Raw genomic sequence first — 23,481 nt, 5'->3', positions numbered from 1 at the left:
TGAATTACTAAAAAAAATACAAAAGTGAAAAAAGTGCAGAAAACTTACAATCCATATCAAGTATGGCCCGAACAGATTTAACAAGTTCCTTAGATTCAAGTGCCAGTGTTGCTGGGATATTACGTCCATTCCTTCTTAGTGGTGTGAGGGAAGTCTGAGAAGCTAGCATAGGTCTTCTTTCACTGTGAAGGGCAACAATATAAAGTTGAACTTATTGTACAAATAATAAAATCTGCTTGGTTAAATAATCTGAATTCTTAGGTACAAAAATATTTGTATTTCTGGGAATATTGTATTCTTATAACCATAAAATGAAGTAATCACAAAACGTTTGTTTTCAGTTCTTTATTATGTAACAAAGACATGTATAAGAACTAGGTTGACCTCATAATAGGAGGAATAAATAATTTGTTGGACTTATTTTGTGCTTATGTCATGCTAACACAATGTAGCCCTTTAGTTTGCAAAAATTCAAATGAAGCACTTAAACATAAATTTATTAAATGGACATTTACTATCACTTCCTATAATATTAAATATAAATTCTATGTTTATTTGCTCCTGAACGTATCTTTATTTTTGAAATTTTTTGAACTGAAATTATATAAAATCTAAAACATCACAGAGCATTTATATCACTTTTTGAAGATGTAAATGTCACCTGAAATGAATATGCTCTGGTGTAATTTAAAATGCAAGGTTTTACTGCAAAAAACCATTATGTTGAGACTTTTACTTGAAAAGAGATCATTTTAAACTGGTAATGAAACCATTATTATTTATTTATTATTACTATTTATAATCCATCTTCAATAAGCATGATGGATTAATTCACAAGAAGCAATTAAAGCATCAATTCTCAAATTCAAATACAGAGCCTTTATTCTGTGTTGAAAGACAAAGGCCAAAATTTATTACAGAAGTTATAGTATATTAAAAAGCTTGAATCATATTTTCGTAGAGTTTAAATTTCCAAGATATGGTGAAAAGTTGCTTAATATTTTTTAAGGTTACCATGAACCTGTTTAAGGCAAGGGCAGGCTCTGGCTTTTAAATGATCATTCTTAACACCAAAACTTTTGAATTATTATTCAAGGTCACAAGGAGATTCTGAGGGTGGTGATGGGGGACACATCTATCCACACAGGGGAATCTGATTGAGTATTTTAACATTCTTATTGAAAATAATTAACTGAAATTCACATAATTATCTTACATTATAAGCAGCACAGATAGCAATAAAATGTCAGATCTTTCATTAGAATAAAGCATTACAATAAAATGAGCTTAAAAGTGTACTGATATCACATAACATTTAGAATAATCCAATTACAATGTTGTACACCTGAAACTAACATAACATTGTGTGTCAACTACATTTCAATAATAAAATTTTTTTTAAAGCATACTACTGTAGACATTTTTCTAAAGTAAAAAAAAATGCTATGTGGAACGTTAAAATATAATAAGAATATGATGAATCATCTTCATTTATTAAACTGTTGTTTTCATAGTAAAGGGCATAGTTTTCCTGTTTCTTCAAGCATGCATTGCTAGAAGTAGAAGTACATTGCTGGTGGCAGCTATTATAAGATGAGGAGAAAAAAACTGCTTTGAAAATATATATAAACAGGAAACTTCCTTTTGTTTATCTTTCATTATGTATCAAAATGACCATAAACTTGCAGTTTGAAATACATGAATCTTATTAGTATGTTTGTAGCTCTTAGTAGGAAACTTTAAATTAGAAACAAACTGTGAATAACAAAATCAAGGTGTATTCTCCAAATATATTTCTTTTATTTGTGTCTACTAAATGTTGAAAATGAAAGAACTGATTGCATGAACCTGTTTTATAAAATTCTCTTTGCCATAACAACTCATCTGCTCGGTTGAGACTGATCTTTAAGGTAATTTTTACTCATATACAGATGCTTAGAGAACTTTAGGGTAATCCCATCTTTATAGAATTCCTAACAAAAACAAGATAGGTGATTCCTACCTCAATTTTAGAGTACTTGGTTACAGTGACTGGCTAAATACCTCCAGGAATTTCTCTTACAGAGATGGAGTCAAAAACAACATGTCCTTGTATCTATTTCCACAAGACATTAAAAAACAGCATCCAAATGTAGCATCTTAAGGCTATTTAAAAGATTTTAGTATTTTAGTCACAATTACAAAATGAAAAATGTAATCATATTCTACAGGAAACAATTAAATATTCTTACCTTAAACTTGATAAAGGAGAAGAATTATCAGAAAATAATTCTTGAATAGTCTAGAGAAAACATGACAGTAAAGGAGATATGTAAGTTTGATATCTGTAAGATGTCTTAACTAAAATTTATAACCTCCCCCCATCTCCCACTCCCAGTTGATTAAAAGGTACTTCTGTTACATGGAGGGAAAAATCAATTACACTGACATGGAACTCTACTCAGACATGTAATAGTTATGAAAATATTTATTTATAGAGCAAATATTTATCAAATAATGTTTAAACAATAGTATTAAGAGTTTTGAGAAAGTGTTCATTAAAACATAGCATATATTTAGGATCATTTAACCCTATCTCAATTATTTCTCTTAACAATCTATTGGTGCTGGTCTTTCCATTATCTATGCCATTTTAAACCTGATTATAGGTTAGCATTGCTGTTTTGAGCCAGAGAATGTTTCACTAGTCACCAAACACCAGAACATTTAAATATATGTCAGTCATTTACAGATTTTTTAAAATGGACATAAAGTAATATAATGGGAAAATTTACCTCTACAAAATGAAGAAGCTTTTCAGTGGATGCCTCAAAAGTTTTTCGAGCCATTTCTGATTTTCGCAATTGGCAATCAAGCACTGTGATTCTCTTTCTTAACTCCTGAACACTTTCCTGGACAGAAGTATCAAAAGGAAGGTCTTACACATTTCTTTGATTTTTATATCAGTGGCTCCTATTTTCAGTTTATATTAACCAATATCCAACATTATCATATTACTTATTTTCTCTTACTGTACATATCTTCTGACTTGGAGAGGGCATTTTACTAATTGCATATTTAAAGGTTAAACTGCACAGGGATGCTGCAAATTTTGAGATAAACTATATATGAGTTTGTTGATTCTTATAGTAAAATACATTTAAATATACATTTAAATCCAGTTTATTATGGCTTTTCTCTCTCTCTCTCTCTCTCTCTCTTTTTTTGGACAATACAGCTTGCCAGCTGTTGGCATAAACTGTTGCCAACGTGGCACAACAAAAATTGCTGAAGATATGCATATATATTTAATGTAATCTGATCCAATGTAAAGCTCAGCTGGCAGGGAAGTAAAGGAATCTCATGGACAGTAAAGGAATTCCATGAAGACAAGCAACAACAATGCTGGGTAAACCCTTTCATAGGAATATGCATGCACTGCAGCATAATTTGCTCTGATAGTACATCTTTGGGCACAGTTGGCAAATGAGAGAACTTTAATAGGTGAATTAGAAAGAAAAAAACCTTATAGAAATAAATATATGATTTCGATTTTGGTTCTGGCAAGTGGGTTAAAAAAAGCCTATAAAAAAAAAAAAGCCTATAATTTCTAATCACAAGCCCCTACTCATGAAAGTTGGAGGTCATAATTTGTATTACCCATGTGTCCTATAAATTTATAAGCTGAAATTTTAGTTTAAAACAGTTCCAAACTGGTAGACGCAAACACAAAACTTCTGTGGAGGGATATTTTCTAAATCCAGATCTCAAAGAATTCCTACATATTATGTGCCAAAAGAACATGACCTCAGGAAATAAGCTACCATGAATAAAATCAGCTGAAGGAAACAAATTATAGGATCAGACCTATAAAGACAGCAGATATTGGAGTGATCAGATACAAACTATAAAGTAATGTTTAGTAGGTTTCAAAAATTAGGAATTTAAAGCATAACAAAGGGAAAAGAAACTATAAAAATAGATCCATATAACATAAAATAATAAATCTTAAAAATAAAAATATAATAAAAATTAAATTAGAAGCTCATTTATGGGTTTAATATCCATTAGATACAGTTGAAAAGAGAATGGATAAACTGGAAGGCAGAGGTAAAGAAGGCTTTCATAATGCAGCAGAAAAATAAAAATGGAAAATATAACAGAAGGAGAAAAGGTAAGGAGAATATAACTAGATGAAGATCTAGCATACACCCAATCTGAATTACACATGAGGGTTCAGAAAGAATGAAAGAGAAATTGCTCAGGATAACAATTTGGGGTTTTTCAGAAATAACAACAGACATTATTCCTTAGATGAGGAAGCTCAGTGAATCTCAAGCAATGTAAATAAAAATAAGTCAACACATGACTCATCACAGTCAAACTGCGGAACACTGAAGATAAAAAGATCTTGAAATCATCTAGAAAAAAACAACAGATTGCAAACAAATACCAGATTGAGTACTGATATCACAACCATGGAATAAAAACACTGAAAGAAATTGAATGCCAACTTACTTTAAATGTAGCAAAAATGTATTTCAAGAGCAAAAGTTCAATAAAGATGTTTTCAGACAAACACAACTGAAGAGAATTTGTTACCAACATATCCTCATTAAATACATTTCTAAAACATGTACTTCATGAGGGAAATAATTTTAGCAAGGTCTGAGATGCAAAAAGAATGCTGAACACAGAAAATGGTAAACATGAGGATCTATTTAAACAAAGGTTGACAGCACAAAATGAACTGTATAGTGTCTAATTTATGGTGTTAAAAGTCAAGAAGGAACTAAAATACTGACAAAAATAGAAACTGAGTAGGAAGGGATGATAGGATTTATGTTCTAAATCCTATCTTTTATATTCTAAAGTGCTTATAATATTTAGAAGAAGGGGAAAGCTAGTGATTTGTGTTATAATTTAAAATAAAATGTTAAAATTTCTAAGATAATCATTAAAAATTAGAAATGGAGTATATACTTTCTAAACTAGCAGAAGGAAATAAATGGAATGAGAGCTGGGGAACACAGGAAAAATCTAAACCAATTAAAAAAAAAAACAACAACAACAGGCAAGAAATAACAACTAAAAAAACAGCCAAAAAACACAGTACACATAAAATGCATAAATTAAAAGAGGGTGAAAACGAAGCCAAGTACATTAGCAAATAAGAGTAAATGGAAAGATCTTTCTAATTAAAGGTCAAAAATCAGTAAGATGAAGAAAAAATTCAGCTATATGTTATTTACCACATATACAATTAAAACACTACATATAAACTAAGGACACTGCATATAAAACAATCCATCAAAAAACTGCAGAATTCTTTTCAAGCTCACTCTGAACATTGTGAACACTGGCCATATAGTAAGCCACAAAGCAACCATCAAAAATTTTGGAGTTGTTATGCTATAGACTAGATTCTCTGGACACAATGCAGTTAAACTTTTTGTGCCTCACTGGTAAGTTTATTAATAAAGATTCAATCATAAATATGTAAATTCTTCACTAAGTAATCTATATATTTAATGCATTTCCAGTAAAAGTTCCAACAGCTTTTTTTCCCCCTTTTGCTTGAATTTATAAGCCAAGTCTAAAATTCATATAAAAGATCAAAGGGTCATGTAGTTAATATGTAGTTATATACTTTTTAAAAATATGTAGTTAATATACTTTTAAAGAAAAAGTACTAGGCAGGGTGATCAGATATCAAGACTTACTGTAAAAGATACAGTAACAGTGTGTAATTGGCATAAGAACATACAAATAGACCAGTGAAAGAGAATAGAGAGGCTTCAGGAAGATAGGCACACATGAAATCTTGATATATGACAGAACTGATTTTATAGATCAATTAGGAAAGAAGAGACTTTTGAATAAATGGTACTGGGATAGTTGGTCATTCATTCAGAATAAAGAAAGAATAAAATGGATCCCCACCTCCATATAATGCCACAAAACCAATTATAGAGGATCAAAACTTTAAAACTTTAACATTTTAAAAAATATTTTATTTATTTGAGAGAAAGAGAGTGCACACAAGCAGGGAGAAGAGCAGAGGAAGAAGGAGTGAAAGAAGCAGATTCCGTGCTGAGCAGGAAGCCGGCCAGGTGTGGGACTCAATCCCAGGACCCTGAGATCATGATCTGAGCCCAAGGCAGACACTTAACTGACTGAGCCACCCAGGTGCCCCCAAAACTTTAAAATTTTTAGAGGCAAATATCAAAGAATACTTTTGGGAATGGAATAAATTCTAAAAAGACATGAGGGAAAAGACTGATAAGTTTGACTATATGAAAATCAATAGTTTATTTTACCATTGGGTGAAAGGCGAACCATAAATTGAAGACTTTAATAACATATAACTTAATACAGGAATAGCAACTGAACATATGAACAATCACTACATATCAATATGAAAAGAAGAACCCAATGGAAAATATAATGAAGAGGCATTTCACAGAGAAACACAAATGCCTAACAAGTACATAAATATATACTCAACTGGGTATCTGGGCCAGGGGTTAAAGCCCTGGTTTATAGCATAGGGGAGTATAAATAACTTTACTATGGCTGATTTTAAGCTACCAACCTGATGTCACTGAATATGCAGTTAAGAAGAGATGCACACAATCACCTATTGTGAGCCAGTGCCAGCTGGTCCCAACATACCAGTGGCTCAAAGTCGTTAGTAACCAGGGAAATCCAAATTAAACCACAATGAGATTTACTTATCACACCTACCAGATTGATATAAATTAAAAGTAAGTGAAAACAAAGTGTCAGCAAGGGTGTGGGGTAAACAATATCTCTCATTCACTACTGATGGGAGTAAAAATTGGTTTAAGAGTTTTTAAATGCAATTAGGCATTAAAGAAAAAGTAAAGTAAAGTTGATGGATCATCATTCAACCTAGCAGTTCTACTCCAAGATATGAACTCAAGAAAAACTGTTATGTATGTGGAGCAGGATATATGCACAAAAATTTTTTTTAGCAACGTTGTTCATAATAAAGACAATTGGACTGTTCATCAAATACAGAATGGACAAATATACTGTAGTATATCCATTTAAAGGAGTACAGAAAAGCCATGACAATACATGAACTGGCTATAAATTTCAAATAGATGAATTGGAAAAATAAAAGGTTGAGTGAAAAGAGCAAGTAAGAATAATACATGTAGGATATTTCTATTAATGTAAAGTTGATAAACAGGCAAGACTCAACAACATTTATTGTTAAGAGGTATATAAACATATGTGGTAAAATTATCAAGAAAATGGTTAATACTAAATCTAAGAGAGTGGTTACTTCTGAGGGCAGGGGAGGGAAATGCAACTAGGGACAGACACTGGATCTTCAAAGGTGCTGGCAATGTTTTTTTTCCTAAGCTGGGGTAAACAAAAGAAACAAAAATAAAAAAGGTGAGTATAGAGATATCATAAGGGAAAGCTTACAGTGAAAAATAAAAACACTGTTACAAAAAGAATCTGTGTCTTAAAAATGAATGTTTGAATCTGAGTCCTGTTAATATCTTGGTCAATGTCTCTTGAAGCAATCTCAAATAATTAAAAAGAAGTTTCCTTCTCTTTCTCCACTGGCATTGAGTTTGGGAAATGTTGAGATGCTTGTGTCTAGTATTCTTTCTTTGAAAAGGAAACAAAAGATCATTCTTTCAGAGACACGTTAAGGGCTAAGCTTAGAACCTTGTTACGAGGAATGGCATGAGACCCCATTATGCTAAAAAAGAGAAAAACTGAATAATTTTATTGCTAGACGACTTAGGACAAAAATGTGTATCAGCTAGGAGCTAGGACAGAGAATTACAAATAACTTATGCTTAAAAAAAAAGAATAATTCCATAAGAACTCTGAATATTACTGAGAAAGTATTTTTAAAGACTGTTGATTATCCCTCTAAAAGTACACAGTTTTATAAAACAGTACTTTTGATATTCTGATAATTCCCAATATTTTCAGAATCATACTACACTTACATGACATTAAGCATGTATTTCAGAATATAAACACCGGGCCAAAAATAATAAATGTATGTAATATTTCTAAGTCTTGCCGCCTTTTCAAGTAATATGATTTTCCCTTGGCCTTGTATATTATCAAGGGGTGACAAGAATATCAGCTTTCTTTTAGAATTGGTTTAAATGGGCAGATGTGAGAAAAGTAAAAGAGCTGACCAAAGAAAATTTCAGATTTTCTTATGTATTTTGCTTTTCTAAAACTGGTTTCATTTCCACTTGGTATAATTAAGGAATTTAACTATTTTATATATATATAAAGAAACAAACTATTCAAATTTGCCTTATGTTTTCTTAAAAAGTTGAGTGCGTTAGAGATATAAGTACCTATTCTAAGTGAACTCATTAAAAGTTATAAAATATGTATTTCAATTTACTTAATTTTCTACCTTGGTGAAATAAAAATGTGTATGTCTATTATAGCTTTTGAAGGCCTTTCAATGAATATAGTATGTAGTATGTTAAAAATAATCACAAAGGGAAAAAAAAAAACCACATAGGAAAAAGCCACCTTGATTTCTGAGTAGTATTTGGTATTTTGCTATTGAAATTGAAGCCTATTAAATTCAAACTGAGTTTCTTTTTATTAATTACCTTAGGCCCTGGGCAAAAAATATTTAACGTTCATACTTCCTTGAATGCTCTAATCAAAGAGCAAAACCCATCCCTAGACTCTCCTCCTTTCATCCCCACCAGGCAAATTAGCAAGTTTAGGAACAAAAGGAGAAAACCAATGTAATCAATTATATGTTGAATAGTTCCAGGTCTTAATGCCTGAGCTGTACAATGCTGACCAATGACCCAAATAAATCTGGGGCACATGCTTTTCCACCCCAAAGCTATGTGGATAAAGGGAGGCACAACCTTCACATGACCCCCCCCCCCCATCCCATTGTGACACATCATCCTATCATTGAATAATAGAAGACAAACACTGACCTAGTTTAGAAGTACAGATGAAAAGGAAATGAAAACAGGATACATGACAACAGCAAGGAAACCATGGTAACTGAAAGAGAGGATGGTTTTGCTTACTTTATTTTGGTCTGAACAATCAGCAAGCTGAGCCTTTAGATCTGTGATCTCGGTCTCTAACAGATGGATCACCTCTTCGTAGTCCATTTCCATCCCATGTGCCTGGCGCTGTGCGGCTTCAGCAAGGTGGATCCGACTTCGCAGGGCTCTGGTTTCTTCCACCACGGCTTTGGCTTCCTGAGGATTTCAAAATTCATGCCATTGGAAAAAAAATGCCATGTTAAAAAACAGTTTGGTGGTTGAAACAAAACATTTTCCTTCCTCTGGAAGTTATGATTCCCAAACTGAATAGAAGACATGTCAATTTAAAACTTATGATTCATGTTATTTTATTATGTAGAACAAATGCTTGATCTTACTTTTCCTCTGTTGATTTCTTGGATAATTTTCAGTATGGAATCCCCAACTTCACACATCTCGCATAACATTTTGGAAATAAGGGAAGTAGAAGGGGGTTGAAAATTGAAGAACAGAATTAAAGAACTGGTTCAAAAGATAGAAAGAGTAGGCTTCTGCAGAACTCAGGTAGGTGGTAGGACTCATGTTCTAGGATGAGAGATTTGCAGGGTTGTGGATTTCCCTGTGGTCCAAGCCCAGGATCCAAAGCTTATTTTTAGACATCATTCTAACTGCTGATTTAAGTCAAAGGTGAAGTTCAGTAGCAAAACATATAGCTATTTCTCTAGGGTGCAATGTTCACAAATACATAACATGTATTTATTAAACATGCTATGTCTTAGACGATTCACATGCCTCCTTTCACTTAACCTCCAGAACATCAAGAGAAAGGTATTATTAAAAACCATTTTATAAATGATTAAACAGAGGCTCAGAAATGTTCCATATCCTGTCCAAGGACACATAGTAGTGCCAGAGTTTAAATCCAGGTCTGCCAAACTCCAACATTAATGCTCTTTGCACCATTTTACTCTGCTACTAAATGACAAAACAAACCCAACAAAACAAAACTATGTACTAGCTACACTCTCCACTTTAGGAGGAGGATAGGGTAACCAAAACCACTTGCTCTTTCAAAATGTGCTTTGGTGCTAGGTCAACGACAGTCTTCTAAGGACACCAATATAATTTAATATGGCAGTTATTATACTGTAAACAATTTTTTTTCTTTACTTGATACAGAAATCTCTTTTCTCTGCAATGGAACTTTCTGCTCCAATTACCATGGCTAATATTCAACTACGGCTATTTTAATTTTCTCAGAGCTATTATAGGATGCTTGCTTTTGTTTGAGTCTAAATGCATTTGAAATGAAGGGAGAGTTAGGAATATGGACATATTATTAAAGATCAACTTTTCATTCATACATTCAATAAATGTTTATGTCAGATTCTGTTTCAGGTAGAGGACAGAGCACCTAACAAAACAGACAAAAAGTCCTCCCTCAAACCCTTCCCCATCCCAAATTTACACAATAGCTGGGGAAGATAGACAGTAAATAAGGGATTATCAGTGAAGATCTCACTGAGAAGACATTTAATCAGAGAACTGAGGAAGCATGGAGCCATAAAGATTTCCCAAGGAGTTTTTGGGGCAAAGGGAATAGTTTATGCAAAGGTCCAGAGATGGAATTGTTCCTTGCATCTTTAGAGAACAGCAAGGAAGCCAGTGTGGCCTAAATGGAGAGTGGTAAGGGACAGGAAAAGGGAGTAGAAAGACACAAGGAGTGAGGGCAGGGATAGGGCTGGAGTGGAGTGGCAGATCTTAAAAGGCTTTGTAGGCCATCATAAAACTTTGGTTTTACTCAGGGTGAGATGGGAAGTTATTGGAAGGTCTGGAGAAGAGAAATGATTGTGATCTGACTTAAATTATAAGTGGATTACTTTTGCTCTTGGGTTGAGAGTAAACTGCAGGGGGTGGGCAAGGGTGGAGCAGGGAGGACAGGCATAAAGTAACTGTGGCATGAACAAGGCTGACAGTGTTGGAGATGGTATAAAGTGTAAAACTGTAACATTTAGATTCTAAATGTAGTTTGAAAGGACAGCTAATGGAAGACTTCATTATTGTTAACATTTACTTAGCAACTAGTGCATCTAGATCATCATATTATTCGCTAAAAAATACAAAGGGGATAAAAGATGCCTTTCCTTTCCTGACTCAGTTCAGGGCATGAAGTATGTCTTAGATAAGTGGAAGAACAGAGTAGGGCATGATAGACAAAAAGGACAATGTGAACAAAGGAAGAGGGACAAGGAATGTGGTACGTTTGAGAAACGGCACTAGATCAATTTTTGACTGGAGTAGATGCTTCCTGGGAGAACAATGGATAAAAAAAGGTTGAAGAGAGACAGGAAAAGAGCCAGGGATTGGCAGAAATGGCATGACAGGCAAAAGGGCTTATAGCAGGTAAATCATCAGGCCTTTTGAGCAGAAATTGATTTGAGAACAGAGTGCTTTAGAAAGCTAAATCTGGCAGCAGGGTTCAGGATGGAGATGTGGCCAATCAGCTGCCTAATATACCTCTGGTTCAAAGAACTTGATTTCAGTCACAGGAACAAAAGGTATAGCATGGGGAATAGAGTCAATGGTATCACAACAGTGTTGCGTGTGACAGACGGGAACGACACAACAGTTGTTGAATCACTATGTTGCACACCTGAAACTAAGGTAACATTGCACATCAACTATACTCAAATAAAAACAAGAAACCCAAAGAACTTGATTTCCTTATTTTTAAAACTTGTGGTCTTATCATTAAAGGGTACTGTGAGAAAGAAAGGTCTGGGGAAATAAAAGAATATTTATTAAGCCACATTGATTGGTTCAGGCCAGGTGACCATGTCATCAGTGTCACTGCTTGATCAACCTCACATCAGACTGCTACTGTGCACACAGGATGTAAATGCTGGCACTACTTTAAATGTTTAACACGGACCAGCTCAGTTACTCCACACTCTGTGAGGTCTATTATTATACTCAGTTAATAGGTAGAAAACTGAAGCGAAGAAAGGTCAAGTAACTTGCTCAGAATCACAGACCCAAAAAGTGGCTGGGCTAGGATTTGAACCCAGGCAGTATAGTCACAAAGTCCATGCTCTTAGCTACAACACCATACTGTCTCTCCAACTACATAAAATGATTAAAAAAAAAAATCACTCATGGATGGTAATATCATCAGTGTCCAAACCCCCATGAGCTTAGGATGTGGCCATTATAATATACTAAAATATCTTTGAGGCTGATACACCGTTCCTCGTTTTCCATTCACTCAAGCTAGAAGAAAAATACATTGCTGCTGAAGAGAAAGAGGAGGGCAGAGAATTCACGATAGCTGCAATGAATAATAACTAATTTGATGATTTGTCTCCTTCACACTCACTTCATGCAGCTTTTATTCCTCTATAAAAACAGCACTTTTATTTTTGTTCAAAGAATGCTGGTTAATTAAATGAAGAATCTGGATGGAATTTATATAGCTATGATAGTTCACTGATGGTAATACAGTGTGAAATGCGGCTGGGTGGTAAAAGATGCTGAGGTTTTGATGCTGAATAAATTCAAGCTATTTCTTTTGTCAATATATAACTGTCAGGTTGGTAAATGTGACCCCTTAGCAAAGTTCTAGCCCAATTCCCACTGAATGGCTGCTTAAAAGATTAGTGCATTGAAATGATGACTTTTAGAGGAAGCAGTAAAAAAAGAGACAGCAGCAGTGTGCTGTATTTAGCAATGCAGGATCACATAAATCCATTTTTTTTTTCCTTTTCCTCCCGGGTTGTCTTCTAATAAATAACTGTAAAGCCTCCCATGTCAGTAACAATTGAGCCAGAATTTTTTGAGTACCTCACCATGAGCCCGAAATCCCGTTGGGGGTAAATGCTGCAGCCAGTTCACTGAATTACTTTGTATTCAGTAGAGATGAATTCAGTTTAGAAAGTTAGAAAAGAGAAACCAAGATGTAATAGCAATCAGAAAAAAATCAACAGAAGCATTCTGCTTTTTAATACCGAGCAGTATGAGCACAGAGCCTGGAAAGGAATCTTGAAATATCTGAATTGGCTTTTTTTTTTTTTTTTTGTGATGACACTGAGGAAATACCTGTGACTTGTACTGCCCCATTGTAAAATGAGGATTTTTTTTTCACCTTACAATTTCACAATGAATTTTGGGAAAGATGAGACCAAATTCTCCTTTGACAAAGGAGACAGAGGGTGTCATAAACTCATACAAAGGGCAGTACAAGCTCAGACAAAAGACAATGTGCTATGTGTTTTTCCACACCCAGCACTTCTTTCCCACAAGGAACATGATATAGAAGAAAAGACATGAATGTTAGAATGAGCTATAGCTAGGTCAGATTCTTTAATCTGTGACTTTTTTTTTTTTCCTGGCTGTGTAATTCTCTAATTCTCTACCAAACTCAGTGTGTTCAGTTGTATAATGGGAAATAACAATGCCTACTTTATAACATCAAAACAACTCTCACAGGAAGGTTAAAGAAATAATTACAGTTCTTGGAACAGTTCCCTCTTTATTGCTTCTGAAAGATATACATAATCTCCCATGCAATTAGAGAGCTAGACTAGACAATTTATTAAGGGCTTTCCTGAGGCAATCAATTAGTAATATCAGTTACTGAACTTTAGAGAAGTTGTTTGGGAACATAATAATATAATGTGCACAGGTCTTTTTAATGTTAGCGACAATTATGTAAAACCTTTCCTTCACTAGTTACAAGTTGTAAGGGCTCCCTAAAGTAGAAGGAAAAAACATTAACAGCAGTTGCACATTTTAATTAGGCTAGCACATTCATATCAGTAAACTTTGAAAATCTGTAATTTTTAAGCTAATCAGTAAATCTTCCAAAATGTCAATGGCCGACAGGAGAAAAAAAGAGACTGCAAAGAGATATATGTCGTGGTGTAATATAACTTTTGCTACCAAACCCGAAAGAATACTTCTCTTATCAGCTTCCAACATTCACTCATTGGAGAATGCTTGTTGGTCTCAGTCCCACTACAGCTTGTGAAAAAGATTAAGGGTTATTGCAGGAAGAAGGCTGTTGAAGGAAAAGTGTTTAAAAAAGCAAGTTATATATAGGTTCCTTAACTTGTATATCAGATTTATTAAAACATGTAAACTATTTCTCTCAAAGCGGGATCTCAAAGTAATTTGCAGGTATTTACGAATGAATCTACGACTTGTTCTGTAAACATGGATGCACTTAGGGGAGAGAATGAATTCACACAACTTTCTACGTGCCTCTGATATGTGCTTTCTCCTTTCTCTTTCCGTACTCCTCCTCCATGCATATGTCCAGCCCACCACCCCACCTTCATACCTAACCAGTTATTAAGCACTGTGAAATCTTCATTCATGATGCATTTACAGCCATTCCTTAATCTGAATTCTTGCCACTATATTACTGATTCATGTTTTCATCACCTCGTTAGGTACTATGAGAATCACATAAATGATCACCTTGCCTACTGTGTTCTTCACTCATGTATTCTGCATACTTCTGAAGGATCAATTTTCCTAATACTGCTCAGGTAACAAATCTAAGATAACCTTAGGTAGTATGATAAAACACATTCTCAATCTTCATACTTCAAGGCTCTCTACTTGTTCCAAATCTATCTTTCCAGCTTTAGCACTCTCTTACATGATTACTATATCCAAGTATATTACTTACCAAATTTCCCTACACTGAACTCTCCTGACTCCAAGATGATTGTTCCTTCCACTATGTATACATTTTCCCTCTTTTTCTTTTTTTTTTAAATTTATTTTTTATTGGTGTTCAATTTACTAACATACAGAATAACCCCCAGTGCCCGTCACCCATTCATTCCCACCCCACCCCTCTCCTCCCCTTCTACCACCCCTTCTACCGCAGTCTTTACGTTCTGTCTCCCTTTCTGATATTTCCCACACATTTCTTCTCCCTTCCCTTATATTCCCTTTCACTATTATTTATATTCCCCAAATGAATGAGAACATATAATGTTTGTCCTTCTCCGACTGACTCTTTTTCCATCATTCAGTTCTTGGCTATCATTCAAAATCTACTTTAGATTTTACCTTCTCTGGGATTTTACCTTCTCTGGGAAGTCAGACTACTTCAGCTTACATTGATTTGATTTTTCCTTCCTTTTATCTTTTATAATATTTGTTATTTGTAATTAATCATATGCTACTTAGTATCTCCTACTGCTATCTCGAACTGTCATTAAAATATTAAGTATTTCACTGCCTAACTTTCCAAAGCCAAAGAGTCTTGACTGAGAGTAAAACTCTAATATGAACAAGTGCTCCACTTACCATAAATGAGATATAGCTGAGTTGACTGTAAAAATGACAACTTTGTTTTGCATATATAGTAACTGCCTTAGAGAATTTTATCAGGTAAGAAGCTTTCTTAGAAAAGTTCTTCATAAGACGTTTCAATTTTATGGGACTATTAGTAGAACCATATTTCATTTAAATAATTACAATAACCATAAACCATGCTATGAAAATGATTTAATGAAAAGCAAATCATTTCATTATATGCTCTTTATATATAAATTTTTATAAAGCAAATGAGATTATATCAAAACTGCGTGAGATGGAGGACAGTTATACTTCATTGTGTTTGACAATTGTATTTCTTGATTTTTCATTACATAGATTTAAAAGTTATGCACACTAGTTTATATTTCCCTAAAAAGTACATTTTTCAACATGAGCTAATATAACATATGTCTCAAGGACTATATAATCGTGATGGTCCTTTCCCACCCCACCCATATCCCTTCTTCCACAAATTATGTGGTGACACTTCTTGTAAAGTGTGTAAAATGATAGACATTTGCAAATCCAAGAAACAAATATTTTCTTTAGTTTGTCTGAAAAAGCAAAGTCCTCATTTTGCAAAGGAAGATTTGGTTAAGCTTTCTGGAAGAAAAGCAGGTCAATCAAATTATAATTAGCTCTAATTAACCCTCCCAAGAGCTGTCAGCTTTTCTACCTGCACCTGCCTCATTCTCCAAAAGGTGCAAAATTGAGCTCTGACTCTGAACATCAAAGAAAACCAAAGAAACGATCTTCAATCTCTGTCTATAAACAGAAGTCTCTAATCAAAGACAGACACACTGGGACAGCTATCTGATAAATTTTACCATGTAACTTGTTCACAATATAAATATTAATAAATTAAAATCCAGTTAAATGGGACGCCTGGGTGGCTGAGCTGTTAAGTGTCTGCCTTTGGCTCAGGCCGTGATCCTGGAGACCCGGGATCGAGTCCCACGTCGGGCTCCCTGGGTGGAGCCTGCTTCTCCCTCTGCCTGTGTCTCTGCCTCTTTCTCTCTCTCTCTCTCTCTCTCTCTGGGTCTCCCATAAATGAATAAATAAAATCTTAGAAAAAAAAATCCAGTTAAATGTATTTAACCCTAACCTTGCATTTTACTGGTTTAGTAGAGGTTGACATAAAAGAAAAACTATTTTCTTACTTCTTCAATTCTGATTACAAATGTACTGAAGGAAACATTTATAGTATCCGAAATTTCCTTTCCTGAACAGAATGTAAACTCTGCTCACTGAAACTTGCTACAACTCAAAGGCTACTTTTTAGTAGCTATTAAACATTTAGAATTTATCTGAAGTTTGGGGTTTAAGAGAGATGGCTTCAAAACAAATATATTCCTTCCAATTTATTTTTTAGAGTTTTAATTCAATTGGAATCACAGTTTTACTAAATTGTGTTTTGTTTTGTAGGAACTTGACCAAGAGTTCTAAGTTGTAAGCTAGATAGTAAGATAATAATATTCTTAAATTCATTTGGAAGAAAAAGAAATTAGAACTGGTATGCAAATTTTGAAAAACAGTAACAAGAAAGAAAAAAACAGGGTGAGATATGGCTCAAAGATTTAAGGCATAAATAAAGCTACACAATAGTTAGTATAGTGTAGTTGGTCACACAATAGTTAGTATAGTGTAGTTGGCCAATAGTTGGTATTGGCCAAAGAAGAGTTATATAAAACTCTCATTCACCCAATAAATATTTATTGACAAAGCAATTGAAATATCAGAAAGCCCCAAACAGACCCTAGATTATATATAGTTTAATCTATGGTAATAAAGATACCACAACACATTGAGTAGTTGCCACAACAAATTATTTGGGAAAACAAGAGTAGAAAGTGTAGTCCCTCATCTCATTCCATATACCAAACAAAATAATTTCAAAGATGGGTTAAATAAAGACAGAATGGGGGCAGGGGAGTGGAAAATTAGGTTATGTGTACCTGAAATCTGGCAAGGAATGCACTTTTAAAAATTATTAAAAGGAGAAGCACAAAGAAAAAGATTTGACAACACAAAAACACCTGTATTAAAAAGTCTTTGAGAAAATTAGAAAGGCAATTTGTATATAGGGGAACATATTTACAAAATATTTGGTAGAAAGAGGGTTAATAACTACAATGTCAGGAGATCTTATAAAATGATGTAGGAAAGAGAGAAAACAGTTTTTAAGAATATGAGAAGCCAAGTAGCAAAAAGAATGGGAGGGGATACAGATAACATGAAGGGCATATGGTCAGGAGTAGCAGAATGTCACCAGCAATCAGATCAGGGAATCAGCTACCTTCAATATTAAAGAATTGTGATGGAATTCACAATTTGATTTGAAACTCCCGGTCACAGACAATCCTTGGTATCTAACATGGATATCAATAAATCAAAGTACAGTATTTTCAAAAAGGGTGATTTATTTATGTAGGGTTAAGGTATGACTAGAGAAGTCTTGGTTTTAATTCTGAAATAATTTGTGAATAAATCACTTAACACAATGTCAGGAGTCCCACACTGAAGTAAGAGTACTGAAAGTGTTTCTCACATAGTAAAATAAACTGCCAAGATAAGAGTTTTATAGTGTCAACCGCCTTATCACTACTTCCTCCATGGGTAAAATTTACTAGTTTGTCAGCAAATTAATATATATTGCTCTCACATCAAGAAACATAAAATGTTTGCCATTTACATAGATGTTTAAAACATACCCTGAAAGGTGTGCTTTAGCAACTATTGAAATATTAGAAAGTTGTACCTTTTTAAGTTAAATAAGAAAATTTAAAGGGAGTAATCCCTATTTTGGTAGACAAACATGCCTCTGACAACTTACCAGCTAGAAGGCACCTATTCTGCAATGCTTTCTAGGAAGTAATGGTTTTGCCCTATTTTACTGTCTTCTCACTGGATTAAGAGTTCCTCATAAAGAGTACATTTAACTTTCCCAGTGCATCCATAGAAAAGAGCATTTAATAAATGTTTCTTAAATTCCTTTGCCAAGTCTCCTTTGTAAGGCTTACAAGGCATGTGTGAAACAATTGATGACAGAGTGCTGAACTGGTCCCTGAACAGCCAGAAAATAAGTGGCTCACAGCAGAGAACCCAGAACCCCAACATCAGTTCTATCTAAGCCAAACAACTACAGAAAATACTGTCATCAAATGAACTGGAAGGTTTCTATGAAGATTAAGATCACTTCCCTTCCAAATTCCTCTAACTTTGAAAATTCTGTGATTCTAATTGATCTGCATTCAAATGGGTTCTGTACTATCAACAGGATAAAATTTCTCTCAGATTTTCTTAAAATGGTAAGACCTTTTCTACATAAAAAGAAAACTATTTGGGAATGGGGATTCTGAAACAGACATCTTTGTTTGCCAATGCTTGATCAAAATGTCACGTTCACGTCCAGTGAATCACTGGATACGGCTGGTGTCTGGGCAAACAGGGATGCCAACTGGGCTGTTCTTGTGTTCCTTTTCCAAGCAAGCTGTCTTAAACTTAGGCAGTTTCTTGGGCAAAGTCTAATATTGGAAAGTACATGGGTCATATTTTGATTCACAAAAAGGGAATTAATGTTGGAAAATAAATTTGACCAAGTTTTTTTTAAGTAAGTTTCTCTACTCAGATTGCTATCATTTTAAGAGCTTTATAATTCCTTTTCTTAAAAAGGCTTAGGTTTTGGCTTATAATAAATTATTTAAAGATAACTGTAGGGGCAGCCTGGGTGGCTCAGTGGTTTAGTGCCACCTTCGGCCCGGGGTGTGATCCTAGAGACCCGGGATTGAGTCCCACGTTGGGCTCCCTGCATGGAGTCTGCTTCTCCCTCTGCCTGTGTCTCTGCCTCTCTCTCTCTCTCTCTCTCTCTCCCCCCCCCCCCGTGTCTCTCATGAATAAATAAATAAAATTTAAAAAAAAAATAACTGTAGATTATACACAGCTGTAAGAAATAATACAGAGGTTCCCCGTATTCAATAAGCCTCCTCCAGTGGTTATAATTTGCATGACTGTAATAGAGTATCACAATCAGAAAACTTCATTGATACAATCCACCAAACATAATCAGATTTCACCAGTTTTATAAGCACTTGGCAATAAAAAAGAAAAACCTATGGATACATGCAACAACCTGGATGTGTCCCAAGGGAATTTTGCTGAGTGAAAAAAGCCAATGCTCAAAAGTGACATACTGTATGATCACATTTACATAACATTCTTGAAATGACAAAATTATAGAGATAGAGAACAGATTACTGGTTGCAAGGCGTTAGTGGAGGAAGAACGGAAGGAGGTGGCTGTGGCTATAAAAGAGTAGCATGAGGGATGCTTGTAAAGAGGGTTTTTAACAGAAAACAAAAGTTGACATTTTGAGGTCACAAGTGACCATCTGAAATGGAAACATAGGAATATTTTACTATAGTACCCTTTTAGAACAGAAAAGACTGACACATCATATAAATGTATTTTTCTTCTTTTCCTTTCTAAAGATGAGACAGCATCTTAGAATATCTACTAGTGCTATATTGAAATACTATAAAAAGTTCAGATCACTAAAAAATAAATAAATAAATAAATAAATAAATAAAGTGTGTGAACTGATATCGTTTCTAAAAATTAAAGTCTTTACTATTTCTCTAATAAAGGCACTAAGAACACAATCTTCAAAAGCATGAAAACACGAATATTTTTTTAGTAATCACATTGTAGTGTTGTTACTTTTAGAGATATATTTAATCTGTTGTTAGGTTCCTCTGTTGTTCATCCATCAACCAAAACAGCTCACAAGACACCTCAACTGTCCATAGAGACTCCTGTGTTGATCTGACCTTATGTTTCTGCCTCGGGGCTTCATGCTCCTGTCAAGCATTCAAACCAATCTTTCCACAGGTGAGGCCGACTGCAACTGGGCTTATCTGAAACCTAAAGAAGTTGCCAAACGCAATTTCCCATGGTTTCTTTAAGGCAAAGGCTGGTTCAGACAAGCCGAATACTTTGGCTTTGCACTGTTCACCACTTCACTGCTGCCTTAGGTCATAACACACTGCTGAAAGGAACTTGAAACAACTTAAGCATGAGAGTACGTTTTAGAAAGCTGTTGATCAAAGGAAGTTGTTAGAAGAACGGCCCATGCCTGTTAAAAGTTGTTAGGACTTGAAAAAAAAAAATAACGAGAAGTCTAATTTCGTGGGAAATTGTGGCTCATGATTTTAAACAGTAAGGTGAGGCTATTCTGTAAGGCATAAAAACTCATCAAAAATACTGAGATTTTAGAGAACAGTGCAGCCAATTCCTTATAAAACGGTGAGTACGCCAGCCCTGGTTGAAAAAAGCAATGCACCTGATCCTTCCAATGAGAAAGGGTCTCTTCATAGTGCGTCCTTTCCTTTTTACTGATTTCTTTCCTCCTCCTCCCTTCATTTTCCCCTCTCTTTCAGTTCTTCATTGCTTTCTTTTTGCGCCACTACACTAAGTAAAGGTAAACAAATTTCCATAATTTAAAATAACTAATTGACCTTCAAATGGAGAGATTATTCTGTTTTTAGGATCAGGCCACTGTCTCACAATAATGCAATTAAAAGTTTATAAGTGAGTGAACAAAGGATATTCAATTGTCTTCTCTCCTCCCTTTTTAAGCAACTGGTAACCATCATTGTAAAAAAAAAATTGAAAATCAATTGAGTCGTATTTTAATAATCAGGTTACCCATGTATTTAAAGGATTTACACAGTGTAGTTATTAGTACTGAGCTAACTTCATGTCAAGACCTACAAAAGGGTACCAAACAAAGGGAAAAGAACATTGCCAAATTTCATACAACTCAAGTTTCTGGGTTTTAAATATTTTAAAGAGAGTTACAGACATTCTCTATTTGTCATTTTTAAAGACTGTTTTGTTAATTGTGAAAAAAGAAATTCTTGAGAAGTTAGAATTTTAACATTTTCAACAAAGCACAGGAACTCTTTCATTAACAATTCATTTGTATCGCTGCAATCTTCTTAAACAGAATAATAGGGCAGCCCTGGTGGCCCAGTGGTTCAGTGGTTCAGCCCAGGGCATGATCTTGGAGACCCGGGATCAAGTCCCACATCAGGCTCCCTGCATGGAACCTGCTTCTCCCTCTGCCTGTGTCTCTGCCTCTCTCTCTTGCTGTGTCTCTCATGAATAAATAAATAAAATCTTAAAAAAAACCCAAACAGAATAATATCATTCTATATACATTAAAGAAGCTGAATGGTATGCATAGTCAATATATTTAAAAAATGAAGTTTTATGGTTGATTTTGGGTAGTATATTTTTTTATTGTGTGTAATTCTGAAATGAATATTTGTGCCAGTATGTATGCGTTTGTATATACAAACACACGCATATTTTAAATTATTTGTATTAAAACTAGAAAATATACATTAAATAATACTATGAATACTATGAATCATTACAGTCTCTCAATCACTAAGTTACAGAGCCTTGACTGCTCTATTACTGTACATTCTAGCACTGCTAAGTCTGGTTGACTCTATTCTCATGGCATCTTTCACACAGACCTTATTGGTGTACTTCCATTGCTACTAACGGGTTAAACCTTCTACTGCTTATTATCTGGACAAGTGCTTCTCAAATATTCAGGTGTCTACAAATCACCTCAGGACTTGTTATATATGGATACTGATTCAGTAGGTCTGGGGTGGCATGTGAGACTCTGCATTTCTAAGTTCTAGGTGTTATTGACACTAGTGGTCCTGGACCACCTTTGGCCAGCTATAAGATGGCTTGGATTGTTGCACAAAAGAGTAAATTATTTTTAGGTCAAGATGGTAATTTCACTTATAATAAAAGGCTAGAAGAGATATTTTACCAAAAATGAAAGCTTTAATTAAGTTATAAACAAATGTCTCTACAACATAAGAACTTTCTAACAATATCAGTGATCCATTGATTCAAAATTTGAAACACTACAAGTACCTGTCTTCAGCTTTAGGTGAGCCATGTGATATAGGAGACACTAATTCAAGCTTCACACGATATTATCTTAAAGGACTTCCAAATTTATGACAAAAAGCTGTCAATTTGCAGCATAAACATCAAACTTATGATCTATTTTTAACTTTTATACCTTTCAAAGAAGAGATTAAGCTGCACAATGAATAAAACTGATTATCATAATGGATGGTGCTCCAGCTATGTTGGATCAAAAATTCAAATTTATTGGCGCACCTGGGTGGCTCAGTTGGTTTAGCATCTGCCTTCAGCTCAAGTCATGATCCTGGAGTCCCAGGATGTCCCTGGAGTCCTGCATAGTAGGGAGTCTGCTTCTCCCTCTCCCTATGCTCCCCCCACTCCTGCATGTACTATCTCTCTCAAATAAACTCTTAAAAAAAAATTCAAATTTATTGACATTTTCAAACAAGAGATTATTTTCTTTATTGCTGCATTCCACTGTACAATACATGTGTAATGTATATGTGCAAAGTTCTTTGCAGCTGAATGTGTGAAAAATGTCATATACCAAACAGTTAACTTTATTTGGTATATATGTGCAAATTCTGTAACTTTTCATTAAGTTTAGATGACAATGAATTTAATGATCCTATGTTCTTTGCTAATGCTCCTTGGCTGAGTTGTAGAAGAGTTTTACAAAGATTTACCATATATTTTTTTTAAGATTTTATTTATTTATTCACGAGAGACAGAGAGAGAGAGGCAAGACACATAGGCAGAGGGAAAAGCAGGCTGCATGCAGGAAGCCCGATGTGGGACTCAATCCTAGGACCCCGGGATCACACCCTGAGCCAAAGGCAGACGCTCAACCCCTAAGCCACCCAGGCATCCCCAGATTTACCATATTTTTAACATCAATTCAAAATTTTCTTAAAACAAAAGGAAAGCTTGCCTAATATTCAATCAACAAAGACAAAAAAAAAAAAAAAAAAAAACCATCACATTGCACATAAATGAGCTAAACTTAAAGATCCAAGAAAAGGAAAACCTTATTTGTGAAGCTGAACAAGTATAAGAATTCAAACTGACATTAAAACTTTTAATACTACACATCAACAATGATTTTATGTATTTTTCTACCATAAATCAATATGCAGATTTTAATTATTAATAGTGTTAGGTAAATTAGTTATAAAAA

The 23,481-nt window shown here is 34.4% G+C and overlaps 1 protein-coding gene across 28 annotated transcripts in view; it reads right to left on the bottom strand.

Annotated features, from left to right (window-relative positions):
• Positions 1-23,481, bottom strand: part of STXBP4 (syntaxin binding protein 4) — a 212,716-nt gene that overhangs the window by 118,794 nt on the left and 70,441 nt on the right. For 27 of the 28 annotated variants that reach the window (XR_007412939.1, XM_049114100.1, XM_025439995.3 and 24 more), the window contains 4 exons: positions 9,054-9,230; positions 2,775-2,891; positions 2,232-2,281; positions 49-182 (listed from right to left, as the gene is read on the bottom strand). Coding sequence is in view for 27 of the 28 variants with exons in the window: in XM_049114100.1 (XP_048970057.1) it covers positions 49-182; positions 2,232-2,281; positions 2,775-2,891; positions 9,054-9,230 (478 nt within the window). In the remaining variant the exon portion in view is untranslated. Of the gene's footprint in view, positions 1-48; positions 183-330; positions 1,584-2,231; positions 2,282-2,774; positions 2,892-9,053; positions 9,231-23,481 lie in introns of those variants that run through there. The other variant, XM_025439984.3, reaches the window with a different exon arrangement.

Source organism: Canis lupus, chromosome 9 (assembly GCF_003254725.2).
Source record: "Canis lupus dingo isolate Sandy chromosome 9, ASM325472v2, whole genome shotgun sequence".
In the NCBI taxonomy this organism is placed as follows: Eukaryota; Metazoa; Chordata; class Mammalia; order Carnivora; family Canidae; genus Canis; species Canis lupus.
This window is presented reverse-complemented; position numbering and strand designations above follow the sequence as displayed.